General features: G+C 41.1%; 1 protein-coding gene across 1 annotated transcript; it reads right to left on the bottom strand.

The window, feature by feature from the left end:
- Window positions 1-236: 236 nt before the first annotated feature.
- Window positions 237-18,333, bottom strand: LOC134659469 (zinc finger protein 845-like). Its single transcript, XM_063515110.1, has 8 exons — window positions 18,327-18,333; window positions 18,047-18,241; window positions 17,215-17,435; window positions 10,493-10,664; window positions 10,217-10,411; window positions 9,141-9,473; window positions 7,623-8,294; window positions 237-313 (listed from the first exon to the last, which is right to left on the bottom strand). The coding sequence occupies exons 1-8, from the start codon at window positions 18,331-18,333 to the stop codon at window positions 237-239; spliced, it is 1,872 nt and encodes a 623-aa protein (XP_063371180.1).
- Window positions 18,334-19,287: the final 954 nt, after the last annotated feature.

The raw sequence follows: 19,287 nt of genomic DNA, 5'->3' as shown, positions 1-19,287 counted from the left end.
AGGTACGAAATGGGTCAAATTAAAATCTTCGACCGTATATCAATATCATCAATGGATTCCAGTCCATAGTCTACATATAGTTGGTCAAACCAATTTGTCAATCAGTAAGAACCAGTAAAACTACACTCATCCTTTTCTTTTGGGTGCTAGTACTAGTGTAAGACAAAGATAGTTTGATTCTCTGTATATTTGAAATGAGACAGTCCTTTGACATAAAGTAATGGGTTGTGTAATAATCATATAATTGTCCTATTTAAAGCACAGTGCGTCTCGGAGGCCAGTGCCATGTCCCCAGCCTCTGCCCGACTCCCGTCTGTACACAAACAAGCGTCAGTTCAATTGTTCTTTATAAAGGACTAACGGTCCAAAATATCCATGTCCATTAAAAAATACATTTTTGCCCATAAAAATCTGAATATTACAATGTCGTTTATGTACGTTTTTTCTGATAATGTTGTGTACGGCACGGCCGGCGCGCGGTGACGTTAGCCGTAAGTCCGCCTCTAACACTTGTGCAATATCCATGTTTGGGGGGTGTTTGTCTAAGCTTCTGTTTTGCATAATTACTTGCTTCAATCAATATAACCTTATGTAAACCTTGAACACAACAGTATCACTATTTTTTCTGTATTCAACAGCAATTCAATTTTACTTAATGTTACTTTACGAGATTAAATACAAAAATAAAATATCCAAATTAGTTTAACGTTTAAAGAGATCAATTATTGAAGAATGAGATACCATCATCATCAGAATCTGATCTGTGGCCCGTTTATCAAAAGCTTGTAACGAGTAATACAAGTGGAAGTCCCTTTCTAACAAATGCTGTCAAAAAGTGACATCCGCTTGTATTATACAAGTTACAAGCTTTTGATAAACGGGCCCCTGCTGTAAATGGGACGAACTATTTACAAAAAAATATCCCAAATCAGCCTAACAGTTTTCGAGACATCTGGAAACATAAGGATTTTATTTAAACGAACTGAGAAATATCAAACAATTGTAATTGTAAGGCCTGAGTGGAGGCTCTTGTTGTGCGTGCAGCGGGGCGGGGCGTGCGGCGTGCATGTTCAACAAATGCGCACGTATAGGAGCGGCCTTAGTGCACGCTGCTCACATCACAAGTGAGCCCACAGCCACGCCGCACGCGTCGCCGAGCGAGCGTCCACTCAGGCCTTACACTAACAGTTTTCGAGACGTCTGGAAACAAAAGGATTTTATTTAAACGAATTGAGAAATATCAAACAATTGTAAGAAGTTTTGACAAACGCCGCCCGCGTCCCCCGCGCCGCATCCTTACTTTACGTTACTTTAATTCGTTGCGTTAAGTTGTCTTAAGTTCTACTTTAGTTAGTTAGTAGGGTAAATGCATTTCCATCGTGTAGGCTTTCTTCCTTTGTTTTTCGGGTGGCGATTATGTAAATATTGTTAAAAATAACGGCGATCATAACTGAGAACTAAACATTTTAATTTGACTGTATTGTGGTTGTTGTATCTGCTCAACTATAACTGCGTCTTTTGTTTGCGATTTTGAAGAAAGAGATACACGAATATTCGCATTAACACGCTATGTGACTCAGTTTACATTTACACTTGCTTCAAGTGACTTTTTTCTTACTTGTTTCATGTTGCATCATGCTTCTTCCTTATATCGTCCGATGTTTTCCTCTCGCCCCCGTTTACACCTGTTTTCCCCTTGTTTTTAGGCTAAAAATCGTACAATGAAAGCAATAATATTCGTTATCGTGTGGGTTTGGGCATTAGTCCATGGTTTGGGCTTAACTTGTATCTAACCTGTAACGCTTTAGTTCAATACTGAGGTATACGAATATGTCCTTTATGAAACTAATATCATGCGAAATCCGTAAACATTTATTTTAAAACATTAAAATTTAAGCTTCGGTGGTTTTACTCACCATTAAGTGCCAAAAATTATGATAAAAATATGCAATGTTCATTCGAATAACATTCAAAAGGGTCAGCTACGCGTTATTTTGAATGTTATTTTACTGGCGAACAATTATATGTATACAAACTCTCCGTATTGAACTAACGCACAAAGATATTGTGAGGAGAATACTAGAGGAACCATTTCACAATATGTATTTAATTTGAAAAGGTTGTTCATACGTTCTCCTTATACCTACACATCTGCGTGTTACTAAACCACACTACTGCGTGTGCGTAGGGAATTTTGGGAACAATAATATCAGTGTTGTAAAAATCAGAATGATTGTGTTTATGGGTGAATTTACTGGCATTTATTAATGAATGGCAATAAAATTATGGTTAATGGTGACGTTGGGGTTGCTTTGGTGTTTACTTAGTTAAAACCGCTTGTCCTTTATAAAGGACATAGTTGGATCGGGTGCAGTACAGTAGGCGCTCGGTAATCCGGCGGCGGCGCTCGGCATACAGTAATCCGGCTGTTTTCGTCTTAGATGGCCCGCTCTGTAACAACCGAGCGCCGGATTACAGAGCGGTTGCGTTGTCTAAAATAAATAAATTTTTCGTTAAGCATCATTTTCTCTTCCGCAACCGTAAACGTTTTACATGTTGAACATAATAATAATGAGACCCAACATGTTGCCATTATTGATTAAACATATTACTTTTATTTTCTACATATAACTTTTATTTCCATACAAATCCAATAATCCGGGGGAAAATTTTCCAGTGCCGAATTACCGAGCGCCTACTGTATATATAAAATTCACTTTCATCATGTCATTTGTTGCCTAGACCGGGTTGTTTTATAGTTTAATAAATTGCAATGTCCTTTAGTTACTTAGTACATTCGACCGACAACGAGAAATGCCTTGTTTTTAAACAAAGTGACCCCAAATCATCCAGATTTTGTAAACCTGCCCAGATCTGTACTGGAGTTGATTGTTTGTTTAGCCTTATACTTTATACTAGCCAAAAAATAGTTATTTACGATACAAGTGCGGAAAAGAGGAAATTGGAAACGAGTGACGATAAATTATTTAATCGACACGAGTTGTGAATTACCTATTCGCACGTGTATCGTACAACGTTGTACAGTACCTATGGCCCTTTAGGTATACTTTTGACATACACACGAAAAGTGCTATATTTTACGCACTAGTGCGTCATGTAGGCCATATGTACTGTAAAATTGATTTATCATCATTTTAATGTCAATTACAGTTTGAATCTATATTTCTAGTACAATATCATGTTTATTCTGACGCCAAATATTCTGTTCAGAAAAAAATTGTTATATTATTTAACATGTTCTAAAAATACGATTCCAACCAGATGTCCTTTATATAAGACATTTCAATTGCAACATTACCCTATGCTTAAAAGTTTTTAAGGATCGATATAAATAATTATTGAGCAGAATATCATGGCCAGGCATGTAAATTACCCGAATATGTACCTTATAAACACTGGACTTAATCCGTTTTCTCCTTTAGCCGAAGAATACTTGAACAATCCTGTCGGTGTTCCAAAACGAAACTTTGTTGTCACATTTATTTAGAAACTAAGCATCACGCGTTTTGGAACGACCCTTTTACACGGCGGTGTCATTGACTTGTGTGAACAAGATAGATAGTCAATGGTCCTTGTCGTTATAGTGTCCAAACCAGCGGGCGCAGCATGGTTCCATTTTTATCGCCTGTCACTTTCGCACTTACATACTGGTTACAACGTGACAGGCATGGTGACAAGCGATAAAAATGCGACCGTGCTACCGCCGCAGACATTATAATTATATATGTAAAAAGTGAAACTATGAATTAGGTCTTCGCATAGCATCGTTCATGAAATATCAGCTGGGTATTTTAATTTTAACGTACAGTCAGTTACGGCAACGGCAATAGTGGTCAAATATAATTACACATTTGTATAAACCCATGTCTAGCTGATATTTTTGAACAACTTTGTGGCTAATACTTGAGGATAGTATGAGGACATTTTTATATTAGATACTTAAAATAGTTATTCGTTTTGGAACGATGCTCTAGCCAATGTTGTCAGCCGTCGTTGAAGTATTAATTGTGCTCATTTTTTATTTTATTAAATGCACTGCTATTGTATTTTCAGTTATTTTATTTTCCTCGTCCTTCCAATCCTTCTTTTTTTTACCTTTTGGACGCCAATGGACGATATATCCGCACCGTAGGTTCAACGCCAAAGACCGAATCGGTCACAGACCACAGAGCAACATCGACCTACGTGCATATACATAACGTTCAACTTCAGTTTTGACACTTCAATGATGTGGCGTCTGAGTGACAGCTTTTGTGTTTGACACGGCGTGGAAAAGGTTAAAGTACAGTCACAGAATACATAATAGTAAGGTACATAAGGTTCACTTCCTATACACCGAAATTGGTGTGGGACGCATGTACTTGTAGCGACGCGACGAAATCGCGGAGTGAGCCACGCCTGGTACTGTGAGATGTGCTGATATTAAAAGGCAGACAACACGAGACCATAACTTTATTAACCGAAGAAATTAATTCTAGGATCATCAGCATATATTTAACAGTAAGACTCTTGTTAGTGGAGCAATTTCCATGTTTAGCGGTCTTCTACTTTCTTTTTGATAGCCTGATACAATAATTAACAATGCTAGTATAAAATTAGTTAATTAAAAGTAAAACTAAGTGAGTGGTGATTTGTCCGGAATAAGCGAAATATTCGTAATTTTGAATCTCGAATCGAAGTCGTGAGAATGAGGCCTGCGCGTTCTATTTCTGACAAGTGAGTTTCCCCGTGGCCACCCCCCGCTATTCTTACTATAGTCCGTCAACCAAATCTTGTCAGTAGCAATGTAAAGCAAACTAAAGTAGGGCAACACTCAAAGAGCAGTATTGCGCTAAGAAAAGCAGCAATGTACATCGAACCAAGATTTTTTTTTCCGCTGAGCGCGCCCTGCGTACGTCAATTCAAATTGTCACTCGCGGTTTATTGAAAAAATTTGAAACGGACGGACAATTTAAAAGCGATGTTAAAACAATGTTAATCAAAATGATGAACAAATTTGAAGATATCAAAAACAACTTCCTATCGTAGTGCTTATATTCTCTTTGTTCCCTATCTATGTCTTCTAAGTTTACTAAAATAAAATCATATCAAAATGCAGATAATTAGATAGTGCATATATTTGTTATTTACAATATAATATGCCACTTGTTAATGTAAATTAGTGTACTCTTCTGGATGAATATGACATACCTGTGTAATTTTTTTGATTGGTATATATTGTAAAATAGGATTACATATTAAAAATAAAACAACTGATATTTGGGTGTTTATTTAATTTAAAGGTAAATAAGATAAGGGTCACTTTAGCTTACACTATAATTCAGGTCATTAATTGAAAAAATATAATGAAGTTACCAATGTTACCGGGTCACTTCAACCAAGCATAATACTCTGTAGTATTCTATTGCATCTTTGTAAATAGTCACAACTGATTGCTGAAAATATTAGACATGTGGGCCTATGGACGGTTTCCAGGACACAATTTATGGTCTTGTTGGATAGATTTAGGCATACGTTTTAATTTTATTTATGCCTTTTAACCCTAAAACAAAAAAACTGAACATAATCTTAAAGTTCGAAAGAGTTCTTCCAGTATGTACTTGTCATAACCTCAATTTTTAGTAATGTTTACCATCAACAAGCATGATTGTATATTGTAGGCCCCTTAGCTTTGCTTATTCTTATTTAATGTATTGGTATTTAATGGTGACAGCAGAAATATCTCTTGAAACAGAAACGATTCAGAATGAAAACCAAATGAAAACAAATAAGGTGACGGCTGTCGTTCACGATCCACATTCCACAGATAAAACACAGATGACACGCATTTTGGAATTATTCGAACACAGTGTTGCTAACCCGCGATTTTTCAAATTTGCCGCCTTTTACTACTGACAAGATTTGGTTGACGGACTTTAGTCTACTCGACTACATTTTTAGTGTTCAGACACGTTTAGTAACTAAAATACTCGCCACTTGACTAAATTAACGCAGTCCGAACCAGCCTTTCATTTTTAACTCACTTGTAACTCGCTCGTCTGTATTGGGCCCAGATTGGGCCCCATACATTACGCGACGATTCTCTTTCCGCAGACTCTATAAGGGTTATGTAGATATGATAGATAGATAAACCATTTATTAGCTTGCCACACATTATACAAATACAAATAATTTATTGAGAAAAGTATAGTACAGTGGTTGCTCTAAAGACTAAGAATTTATAAAGACAAGTGATTTACAAATATCTGAACTAGGATTCCGTGTTTCAGGCAGCGAAGGACAGTAATAATTATTTATTAATTATTCACTTAATTATAAACTAATATCTGGGTGACCGAGCTTCGCTCGGAAAACATATAAAAACTCGAAAATGCGCGTTTTCCCAGAGATAAGACCTAGCTAGATCGATTTCTCGCCCCCGAAAACCCCCATATAGTAAGTTTCATCGAAATCGTTAGAGCCGTTTCCGAGATCCCCGAAATATATATATATATATATATATATATATATATATATATATAAACAAGAATTGCTCGTTTAAAGGTATTAGATAAGTAGTACACAATATAAGTCTTATTACCTAAACAAAAAAGGAGGTTCTTAAGTATTAAATATCAGAATACAGTAGGCAGTAGGTGATCATTTTACGACTATTAGTAAGTTCTCTGTATCATCGTATGTCATTTTTTGAAGGGCGCGTCGTAGAGTATTCCTACAACAAGCATAGCTAAGTGGGTATAGGTCTAGTGTTGCATTTAACCTGTTGTACAGAAATGGGCCCAAAAAGACAAAGAATCTAGATGAAAATACGTGTTTTCTTTGTACGGTTTGCATGCATATAATATCTTTGCGCTTTTTATTTCTATAATCAATGTTGAAAGGAGTTCTGGCGTGCTGCTTTAGTACTGTGCTTAATATATATAATTGACGAACAGTTAGTACTTCACATGATTTATAAAGGAGGTCAGTAGGGTATAGGAATGGGCGGGAAGTGACTACCTTTAATAAGGCTCTTTGGGCTCTTTCTAGGGTTAGTAGTGTAGTTTTAGACATTGACAGAAAAAAACAGAAACAATAACAATATCAAACTAAAATCAGGAACAAGATGTATCAGTAAATGTGCTGTGTGCGTTGCAGCAAAACAGAAGGGTTTTGGCTCAGTAATACGCTCTACTCTTTCGGGTGAAGCACTGATTTGGCACTCTGTTCCAATAGAAAAAGTTGTAAGTAAATTACACAGTTATTTGTAGGGCCTTGTTTATTGTACATATTGGAATTTTCATTGTTCTCTTCTCAGTTATGTTGATCAGTCTGTCAAGTGTGGTTGGTGCAACTGGACCTTGGTTTTTCACCTGTATGTGTCATCTCATGACTCCGTAAGTCTCTTTTCCCTCTGCACTTGTAATCACAGTAGTTGCATTTAAAGGGTTTTTCAGCTGTATGTAACATCATATGAATCATTAAAGCAGCTTTCCGTGTGCACTTGTGATCACAATAATTACATATAAAGAGGTGACCTGAATGTGTCATCTCATGACCTAGTAAGTCACTTTTTCGTCTGCACTTGTAACTGCAGTAAGTACATTTATAGGGTTTTTCACCTGCATGTGTCATCTCATGAGTCCGTAAGCGTGCTTTCTGTTTGCACTTGTAATCACAGTAGTTGCATTTAAAGGGTTTTTCACCTGTATGTGTCATCTCATGAATTCGTAATTGTGCTTTCCGATTGCACTTGTAATCACAGTAGTTGCATTCAAAGGGTTTTTCACCTGTATGTGTCATTTCATGACTCTGTAAGTGTGCTTTCCGTTTGCACTTGTAATCACAGTAGTTGCATTTAAAGGGTTTTTCACTTGTATGTGTCATCTTATGATTCTGTAAGTGTGATTTCTGTTTGCACTTGTAATCACAGTAGTTGCATTCAAAGGGTTTGTCACTTGTATGTGTCATCTTATGAGTCCGTAAGTGTGATTTCCGTTTGCACTTGTAATCGCAGTAGTTGCATTTAAAGGGTTTTTCACCTGTATGTGTCATCTCATGGCTCCGTAAGTCTGATTTCTGTTTGTACTTGTAATCACAGTAGTTGCATTTAAAGGGGTTTTCACCTGTATGTGTCATCTCATGAGTCCGTAAGTCTCTTTTCCGTTTGCACTTGTAATCGCAGTAGTTACATTTAAAGGGTTTTTCACCTGTATGTGTCATTTCATGACTCTGTAAGTGTGATTTCTGTTTGCACTTGTAATCACAGTAGTTGCATTTATAGGGGTTTTCACCTGTATGTGTCATTTCATGACTCTTTAAGTGTGATTTCTGTATGCACTTGTAATCACAGTAGTTGCATTTAAAGGGTTTGTCACTTGTATGTGTCATCTTATGACTTTGTAAGTGTGATTTCTGTTTGCACTTGTAATTACAGTAGTTGCATTTAAAGGGTTTTTCACTTGTATGTGTCATCTCATGAGTCCGTAAGTGTGCTTTCTGTTTGCACTTGTAATCACAGTAGTTACATTTAAAGGGTTTTTCACGTGTATGTGTCATATTATGAGTCCGTAAGTGTGATTTCTGTTTGCACTTGTAATCACAGTAATTGCATTCAAAGGGTTTTTCACTTGTATGTGTCATCTCATGAGTCCGTAAGTCTCTTTTCCCTCTGCACTTGTAATCGCAGTAGTTACATTTAAAGGGTTTTTCACCTGTATGTAACATCATATGAATCTTTAAAGCAGCTTTCCGTGTGCACTTGTGATCACAATAATTACATATAAAGAGGTGACCTGCATGTGTCATCTCATGAGACCGTATGTTCACTTTCTGACGGCACCTGTAGTCACAGTACGTGCACTTGTAAGGCTTTTCGTCTGTGTGAATCAGGAAATGACGATTTAAGGAAGCTTGCGTAAAACACTTTTTATCGCATATGTCACATTTAAATGGTGTTTTACCAGTGTGTGTCATCTCGTGAATTCGTAATTGTCCTTTACTACGGCACCTGTGGCCACAGTACCTACACTGGAAAGGCTTATCGCCAGTGTGAATCATCAGGTGATCCTGTAAATTTGATTTCTTGTTACACTTGTAGCCACATTGGCTACAGCTGAAAGGCTTTGTTTTAAAATTACTCGTGTTTTTATTATCGCAGTATTTATACGGCTTTTTACGGTTGTTTAGCATTATATGATGTTCTGAACCATAATCTCGGGTAGAATTATGTAAAGGTGAGTGAGTGAGTACGTGTTTCTTCAGAACCGATTTGTTCCTGAACTGTTTGCCGCAATGGTGACATTGATAGATGGCGGTGGTGACATTGGTTGTGGGTGCGGGCTCGGTGGTGTGCAGCTTGTATGTGCGGCGCCCGACCCGGCAGGTGCGCCGCGCCGCGTCCACCAGCAGGCGCTCCAGCCTGACCGAGCACGGCCGGCCCCGGCCCGACACAGAGGAGACAAGAGCGGACGCTGCAACACGAAGCTTATCTATAAATGACCAAAATACCAGCCTAAAACCTAACTGTGTAGCAGAGGAGGCGAGTTACACAATATTACAAGCTATTATTTAATTTGCAACGTATGTATGCATGTTCAGGTAAAATTTTACAAGCTAAATTATTTTATTTATTGAAGAAACAACAGAACTATGCAACTGGATAATAGGTTACATCGTTTGGTACATATATTAATGAGATGAACACTTACTTCCTTAAAAGCTCTCACTAAAACAAAGACAAAAATTAGAGCCACTTCTGCTTTGATTCAACTAAAACTTGCTGGTTCAAAACGCTTGAGATACCTACTAATGATTCAAAACATGTGAGGAAACCATGGGGATTAAACAAATTTTGCTACCAAGTGAAACATAATCTTTACCAGACCACGCAAGGAAAAAACTTGCTATAAGATATTATAAAGCAAATCCAAATAAAATGCTATTATTATTCAATCATCAAGGCAAGAGGAAACCTCGAACTTGATGGGAGGATGAACTCAAACTCACAGCGGGCCCAAACTGGAGAAGAGTGGCCCACAACAGACCCCAATGGAAAGAGCTGGAGGAGGCCTTTGCCAAGCGGCACACTGAGACATACTCTGACTCAGAATAAAAGGGCTTAATAGATAGATAGATAGATAGATTCAATCATCACTTACAGGTTCATTGGTAGGCTTTGGCACTCTAGATGATAAAAGTCTATAAATCAACACACCTCTCACCACCAGGTCGACTGTGGGGCGGTGCGGGCACTCCGGCCCCAGCACCAGCTCGTCCTTCACCTCGTGGTCAGCGTACAGACCGGCCAGCATGGCTGCCTCGCTCACACCATATCCGTCTGTGCTGTCCTCACACTCTTCCTTCACACACACTTCTTCATCCACTAATTCTGCTTCCTCCTTAACATGGACTGAAACAAGATAGTTGTATTGTAATTACGGTTTATTATTTATTTTATTTATAGGTTGTAAGTATGTTTATAGATACTTACAAGATGTTGATGAACCGGTTACAGTTGTTAAGGTGCTCTCTGCTGTATGGCTGGGACTCACAATCGGCATATTATGACTAAACTTAGATGGTACAGTGTTTGGTTTCATTCTGATCTTTTTTACTGATCCTATTGTCTTATACTGCATGTAGTTTTCCATGTCTTGTTTTAGCTGAAATCATACGAAAATAATTAGGGCGCGTGTACACGGTGCCGCCTCCGCGCCGACACCGCACCGCCGCCGCACCTCCGCGCTATGTGGCGGTGCGCGGCGGAGCGGCGGCGGCACCGTGTACAGGCGCGCTTATTGTATATGTTGCCCTCAAGAGTAAAAATAAGTTTTTGGCAAAAATTTGGTACAAGCTTTTAGCGCTGACTGTACTTTTCTTTCCACAGACAACTAATACTCATCGAGACCATTCTAAAAACCCCAAACACAATTAGGTTGTGTTGTTTTATCAGAGTTCTTATGGCCATCTCCTGTCTCCATCATCAGATCAGCTCCATGGTACCATAATATGCATTGTCACCCGATTTACACTTGTACATATGCAAATTTTCAGCTTCATCGGAAACTGGGAAGTGGGTCAAATTTAGGGCTTCGCCGAACTCGGACAAAGACTAAAAAAACCCGGACATTTGGCGTAAATCGCCTTTTTTCATCGGACGTATCCGATAATATTATTAAAAAAACAATTGCTTTGTTTTTCATTCTAAAAACTGTCTGGGTCTTCCCCGGACACCCGGACGGATGGCAGCCCTAGTCAAATTTTACTTGTAAGATTTGACCCGTACAAACATACATACAATGCAAGCTAAGTAAAAGCTTGTAAAAATAGACTACTTTTATTATAAGTTATTTAGACATCATAACCTCAATGTCTATGTTACATCGTCGTTAAACCAGTTTTACTTTTGACCATTGTTACTTCAACGGTTAATTACTTACATCAAAGTGATCCTCGCAGATGTGTAGAATAGATTTCGTAGAAAGTGTTGTTGGATCTCGTCCCGAGATGTCTAACCAAACATTTCTCATATAAATGTCGTTCGGAACTTTGATAAATAACTTATCTGGGGTTCTCGATGTTGTGTTGTTGCAATTTGGCACTATACACCAACGATACGGACTATAAAAGCTCATTTTCAGTTTTGGAAAAATCTCTAAAGGCAGTAACTCTGCAAGTTACAAACGTATTATACTGACGTATACATTTGCTGGGGGCAGGGTTGGGGGGCGAAACTTAAAAGGGCACCTTTTGCATAGAAACAGGCGACATCGGCGTCATGTGTGGACAAAATTTGCATACCTGATGCTTCCATATATATCAACTAGATGGCGTCACCGCGGAAAAACATGTTTGCTCATTTATCTGTGGTGACTTAAAAAACTCGTATCCAAGCCATAAATGTTACAAAGAAAATAAAGTAGCTAACACACTATCGCACCGCACCGTGACCTTGGAGCAAAGAGTAGTATAATATATATATCCTTGGAGCGTCGCACCCATAATTGAGAACGAGATATCTGTTTCTCGCTCTCACTTATGGGTGCGACGCACAAGGTCGCGGTGCGGTGCGGTAATGTGTTAGCCACTTAACTTTGTCTTTGCGGTTTTGACACAAATTCCGTTTCATTTCAAGTATAAAACGTTTCAAATTTTCTGTAATTTAGGTACCTCACATTCTTTAATCGTTTTTCTATAAAGCCGTTTATAGCCAGCTTAAACTCTCGCGCGAGTCACGAGACGAGCCGCGAGCCGCGCCACGAGACTCGAGTCCACCGTTTACACTCGCGTTCGGTTTGTCATTCGGTTATAGCCAGTTTAAACTCTCGCGCGAGCCACGAGACGAGCCGCGAGCCGCGCCACGAGACGAGAGTGTAAGCGGTGGGCTCGCGGCTCGTCTCGTGGCTCGCAAGCTCGTCGAGCTAATATAATTTAAACACTAACGGCACGGCATAAGGTTTATAACCGAATGACAAGCCGAACGCGAGTGTAAACGGTGGACTCGCGACTCGTCTCGTAGCTCGCGCGAGAGTTTAAACCGGCTACTATAAACCTTATGCCGTGCCGTTAGTGTTTAAATTATATTAGCTCGACGAGCTTGCGAGCCACGAGCCCACCGCTTACACTCTCGTCTCGTGGCTCGCGCGAGAGTTTAAACTGGCTATTAGACTCTCGCGCGAGCCACGAGACGAGCCGCGAGCCGAGCCACGAGACGAGAGTGTAAGCGCTGGGCTCGTGGCTCGTCTCGCGCTCGCCTGGCTCGCGTGGAGCGGTTTTTGGGCACGAGCCAAAGGGGCTCGCGCGGGACGCACGCTTGCGTTCACACTCGCGTTCGGCTTGTCATTCGGTTATAAACTTTATGCCGTGCTGTTAGTGTTTAAAATATATTAGCTCGACGAGCTTGCGAGCCACGAGACGAGCCGCGAGCCGAGAGTGTAATCAGTAGCTCGACGGGCTTACGCGCTCGAGGCGAGCCACGAGACGCGAGTTTAAACCGGCTATATGATATTCGGCTTAAGCCCCTTCCACACTCGCGTTCGCGGCATCGCTCGCGATTCACGCATATAGTCTGGGGGGGCTTTAACGGCATCCAGGCCATGAACTTAAAAAAAAATGATTTGACACTATCCGTAGGATTGGCAAATTGAAAGTATATACTGGCGCCATCTGTAAAATACTTCGACCAGCCAACCACATTGTCAAGCGCTCTTTTATTATGTGACCTAAAGGCTTGGCCAAACACAGAGCACGACGCAGCGCCGCGTCCGCGCCGCGTGATGCCGACGCGATGACTGTTCAAACAGGGCGCGCGCGGACCGCGCTCTCAATACGCCCTCATCGCGCGCGCGAACGCGGCGCGGGAACGCGACGCGGCCGCGCGCCACCGCTCGCTGCCTAACGTCCGATCCGACTGATGTGACCCAGCGCGACGCGGCGGCCCGCCGCGTCCGCGCGGCGCAGCGCTGAGCGAACGCAAGGGGCCGCGCGGCGCGGGGCGCGACAGAAGCGGGGCGTGATACCGGCGGGACGCAGTCTGTTTGACGTCGGTAACCTGTTAGCATGTGCCGCGGTCGCGCGGCGCGGACGCGGCGCTGCGTCGCGCTCTGTGTTTGGCCAAGCCTTTAAGGTCATCTGTACACTTACCTAAAAAAAAAGTCAGTTACATTTAAAATCACCTATTAGTTTAGCAAGTACCTAAACTAATAGGTAAACGAAAGAATCGCTGGTAGCCTAGCGGTAAGAGCGTGTGACTTGCAATCCGGAGGTCGCGGGTTCTTACCCCGGCTCGTACCAATGAGTTTTTCGGAACTTATGTACGAAATATCATTTGATATTTACCAGTCGCTTTTCGGTGAAGGAAAACATCGTGAGGAAACCGGACTAATCCCAATACGGGCCTAGTTTACCCTCTGGGTTGGAAGGTCAGATGGCAGTCGCTTTCGTAAAAACTAGTGCCCACGCCAATTACTGGGATTAGTTGCCAAGCGGACCCCAGGCTCCCATGAGCCGTGGCAAAATGCCGGGACAACGCGAGGAAGATGATGAGTTTAGCAAGTACCTATTGTTGAAACTTGAAATTATATTCTTTGTTTCGAATTTCAAATGAAACAAGATATACAATACAATAATACTATACAAATGCATTTATTTAATTACAGCTGTTCTTAATTATAAGGGTTAGGTAGATATGGCACTCTGTTCCAATAGAAAATATTGTAAGTAAATTAAAATACATAGTCCTCAATGTCGTATCCGACAACGGCGACCCTTACAATTTTCTCTGATGACCACGTATATGGCTCGTAAGACTCAGTGTGGTACCACCGAACCGGCTAATTCTGGCTTGCGGGTTGCTACACCGAGTAAGGCGCTGTACGTATTAATCGCGCTTGCATTACTCCGCCACGGTTGCTGAAGTGGTGGAGTATGTACACCAGAAGACCGGTTACACGCTGAGGGTGTTCCGGCTTCGATCGCGCCACTACGTGCACTTCAACTCTTGTGGTGCGCGTGCCGCGGCCGCTGCAGGGGACCATCGAGTGCGCCGACTTCTGGCCGAAGGGTGTAGATTAGTGCAAAATAAGGAAGAATGGAGAAGATTGGGGGAGGCCTTTGCCCAAAAGCACACAGAAACGGTTATCCTAGATTAAGGAAAACTTTAATAGGTATAGTATTAAAAAAACCGGCCAAGTGCGAGTCGGACTCGCGCACGGACGGTTCCGCACCATCAACAAAAAATAGAGCAAAACAAGCAAAAAAACGGTCACCCATCCAAGTACTGACCCCGCCCGACGTTGCTTAACGTCGGTCAAAAATCACGTTTGTTGTATGGGAGCCCCACTTAAATCTTTATTTTATACTGTTTTTAGTATTTGTTGTTATAGCGGCAACAGAAATACATCATCTGTGAAAATTTCAACTGTCTAGCTATCACGGTTCGTGAGATACAGCCTGGTGACAGACGGACGGACGGACGGACGGACGGACAGCGGAGTCTTAGTAATAGGGTCCCGTTTTTACCCTTTGGGTACGGAACCCTAAAAATGTATTTCTGATTTAACCTCTAGCCGCCCAGATGTCAAAACGTGCCAAGTCAAATGCAATTTTGATTTGTCATAATAAATATCCAAATTAGAATGGAACGTGAGACCTTTTTATAGGCCTCTGGGCGGCTAGGCAGCGGTCGGCAACCTGCGGCCCGTGAACCTGTCACTTGCGGCCCGCGAGCCTCCCTGGATATTTTGTATGTAATATTGACAAATGACAATGTCTGATAAAGTCATAAACATGAACAAAGTACGGCCCGCGTCAACATAGTTAACTACTATGTGGCCCTTGGCTGCTAAAAGGTTGCCGACCGCTGGGCTAGAGGATAAGGCTATAAATTTAAAAAAAATGTCTGATCGCACATTCAGATGAATTGGTTCGCTGCTTCGGCTAAGTACATCTCTCATCACCGCCGAGAAATACAGAGCAAAAAGAACAAAGTGGGAGCCATAACGCAGCCCTGCTTTACACCACTAGTGACTAAGAATGTGTTAGAAAATTCACAGTTATGCTGAACAGCTGTCATATTGACGTGGAACTGCTTTATTGGAATGGAGAAGCACTGGCAGAATACCAGTGCTTCTCCATTCCAATGGGTGAAGCGTAATACTGAGCCGGAACCCTTTTGTTTTGCTGCGATGCACACAGCATTTATTTGTATGAAAAGTGTTTTTATGTATGTATTCTTTCTTTTTCTATTTTGTAAAAATCTGTGTGACTATTATCTGTCTTTGTAATTTTCCATTTTTCTCTGGATTGTTTTTTGTATGTCATTGTTGTCCTTTGAATATCTTGTGTGTATTGTGGCAAACAAATAAATGGACTATCTATCTTATCCGGACGCGGGACACGGTCAAAGGCCTAAATTACACAGTTACTTGTAGGGCCTTGTTTATTGTACCTATTGGAATTTTCATTGTTCTCTTCTCAGTTATGTTGATCAGTCTGTCAAGTGTGGTTGGTGCAACCAGACCTTGGTTTTTCACCTGTATGTCTCGTCTCATGAGTCCGTAAGTGTGCTTTCTGTTTGCACTTGTAATCACAGTAATTGCATTCAAAGGGGTTTTCACCTGTATGTCTCATCTCATGAGTCCGTAAGTGTGCTTTCTGTTTGCACTTGTAATCACAGTAGTTGCACTCAAAGGGGTTTTCACCTGTATGTATCATCTCATGAGTCCGTAAGTGTGCTTTCTGTTTGCACTTGTAATCACAGTAATTGCATTCAAAGGGGTTTTCACCTGTATGTCTCATCTCATGAGTCCGTAAGTGTGCTTTCTGTTTGCACTTGTAATCACAGTAGTTGCATTCAAAGGGGTTTTCACCTGTATGTCTCATCTCATGAGTCCGTAATTGTGCTTTCCGTTTGCACTTGTAACCACAGTAGTTGCACTCAAAGGGGTTTTCACCTGTATGTATCATCTCATGACTTTGTAAGCATGTTTTCTGTTTGCACTTGTAATCACAGTAGTTGCATTTAAAGGGGTTTTCACCTGTATGTGTCATCTCATGAGTCTGTAAGTCTTTTTTCCGTTTGCACTTGTAATCGCAGTAGTTGCACTTCATGGGGTTTTCACCTGTATGTGTCATCTCATGAATCCGTAATTGTGCTTTCCGTTTGCACTTGTAATCACAGTAGTTGCATTCAAAGGGTTTTTCACCTGTATGTGTCATGTTATGACTCTGTAAGTGTGATTTCCGTTTGCACTTGTAATCGCAGTAGATGCATTTATAGGGTTTTTCACCTGTATGTGTCATCTCATGACTCCGTAAGTCTTTTTTCCGTTTGCACTTGTAATCGCAGGAGTTGCACTTAATGGGATTTTCACCTGTATGTGTCATCTCATGAGTCCGTAATTGTGCTTTCCGTTTGCACTTGTAATCGCAGTAGTTGCATTCAAAGGGGTTTTGACCTGTATGTATCATCTCATGATTGTGTAAGTGTGTTTTCTGGCTGCACTTGTAATCACAGTAGTTGCATTTAAAGGGTTTTTCACCTGTATGTGTCATCTCATGACTCCGTAAGTCTCTTTTCCGTCTGCACTTGTAATCGCAGTAGTTGCACTTAATAGGTTTGACACCTGTATGTAACATCATATGAATCTTTAAAAGAGCTTTCCGTGTGCACTTGTGATCACAATAATTACATATAAAGAGGAGAGTGAGTACGTGTTTCTTCAGAACCGATTTGTTCCTGAACTGTTTGCCGCAATGGTGACATTGATAGATGGCGGTGGTGACATTGGTTGTGGGTGCGGGCTCGGTGGCGTGCAGCTTGTATGTGCGGCGCCCGACCCGGCAGGTGCGCCGCGCCGCGTCCACCAGCAGGCGCTCCAGCCTGACCGAGCACGGCCGGCCCCGGCCCGACACAGAGGTGACAAGAGTGGACGCTGCAACATAAAGCTCATCTATAAATAACCATTACCAGCCTAATTTTTAACTGTGTAGCAGAGGAGGCGTGTTACACAATTTTACAAGCTGTTATTTAATTTGCAATGTATGTATGCATGTTCAGGTAAAATTTTGCAAGCTAAATTAGAGCCACTTCCACTTTGATTGAAGTAAAAGTTGCTGGTGATCCAAAACGCTTGAGATACCTACTAATGATTCAAAACATGCCAGAAAACAACGGGGATTAAACAAATTTTGCTACCAAGTGAAACATAATCTTTACCAGACCACGCAAGGAAAAAACTTGCTATAAGATATTATAAAGCAAATCCAAATAAAATGCTATTATTATTCAATCATCAAGGCAAGAGGAAACCTCGAACAAGATGGGAGGATGAACTCAAACTCACAGCGGGCCCGAACTGGAGAAGAGTGGCCCACGACAGACCCCAATGGAAAGAGCTGGAGGAGGCCTTTGCCAAGCGGCACACTGAGACATACTCTGACTCAGAATAAAAGGGCTTAATAGATAGATAGATTCAATCATCACTTACAGGTTCATTGGTAGGCTTTGGCACTCTAGATGATAAAAATCTATAAATCAACACACCTCTCACCACCAGGTCGACTGTGGGGCGGTGCGGGCACTCCGGCCCCAGCACCAGCTCGTCCTTCACCTCGTGGTCAGCGTACAGGCCGGCCAGCATGGCTGCCTCGCTCACACCATATCCGTCTGTGCTGTCCTCACACTCCTCCTTCAAACACACTTCTTCATCTGCTAATTCTGCTTCCTCCTTAACATGGACTGAAAAAGATAGTTGTAGTCCGGTGGCCGTCTGCATGAAACAAACCTGATAAAAAAATAGAATATACCTACCCTGTGCAGGTACCTGACATTTAGTAGTTTCCAACGCACTTGGTCGGCCTAGGCTTAACCTGGCAGATTTTGTACAAATGGCAAAAAAGTTGGATAAAAATTCATCAAAAAAAACCTCATCGAAAAATAGAATGAAACTTGTATAGTAGGATACCTGACTTTAAGGACAGTAAAAAAAAAGTGGTCGGCCTCACCTTAGCCTGGCAGTTTTTGCAGTACGACCAGATTTATTGGACCACGTGACAGCTACAATTTACCTCATCGAAAAATAGAATGAAACAAACGGATTATAATAGCTAAAATAAACCTGTTGACGTATGTCTTGGTCGGCCTCGCCTTAACCTGGCAGTTTTTGCAGTCCGACCAAATTTATAAAAAAAATCATCAAAAAAATCTTATCGAAAAATCGTATGAAACTTGTATGGTACGATAGCTGCCTGACAGTAAAAAAAAGTGGTCGGCCAAATCCTGTGTTGGCAGGTTCCTGTGCCCGACCAATTTTGTGGTACCACGTGAGAGCTACAATTTACCTCATCGAAATCTTATCGAAAAATCGTATGAAACTTGTATGGTACACAGGAACCTGCCAACACAGCATTTGGCCGACCACTTTTTTTTTACTGTCCTCAAAGGCAGCTGTCGTACCATACAAGTTTCATACGATTTTTCGATAAGATTTTTTTGATGTTTTTTTTTATAAATGTGGTCGGACTGCAAAAACTGCCAGGTTAAGGTGAGGCCGACCAAGACATACGTCAACAGGTTTATTTTAGCTATTATAATCCGTTTGTTTCATTCTATTTTTCGATGAGGTAAATTGTAGCCGTCACGTGGTACCATAAATCTGGTCGGACTGCAAAAACTGCCAGGCTAAGGTGAGGCCGACCAAGCTATACGTCAACAAGTTTATTTTAGCTATTATAATCCGTTTTCTTTTTCATCCTATTGTTCGATGAGGTAAATTGTAGCTGTCA

The sequence above is a fragment of the Cydia amplana genome, chromosome 25 (assembly GCF_948474715.1).
Source record: "Cydia amplana chromosome 25, ilCydAmpl1.1, whole genome shotgun sequence".
Classification (NCBI taxonomy): Eukaryota; Metazoa; Arthropoda; class Insecta; order Lepidoptera; family Tortricidae; genus Cydia; species Cydia amplana.
This window is presented reverse-complemented; position numbering and strand designations above follow the sequence as displayed.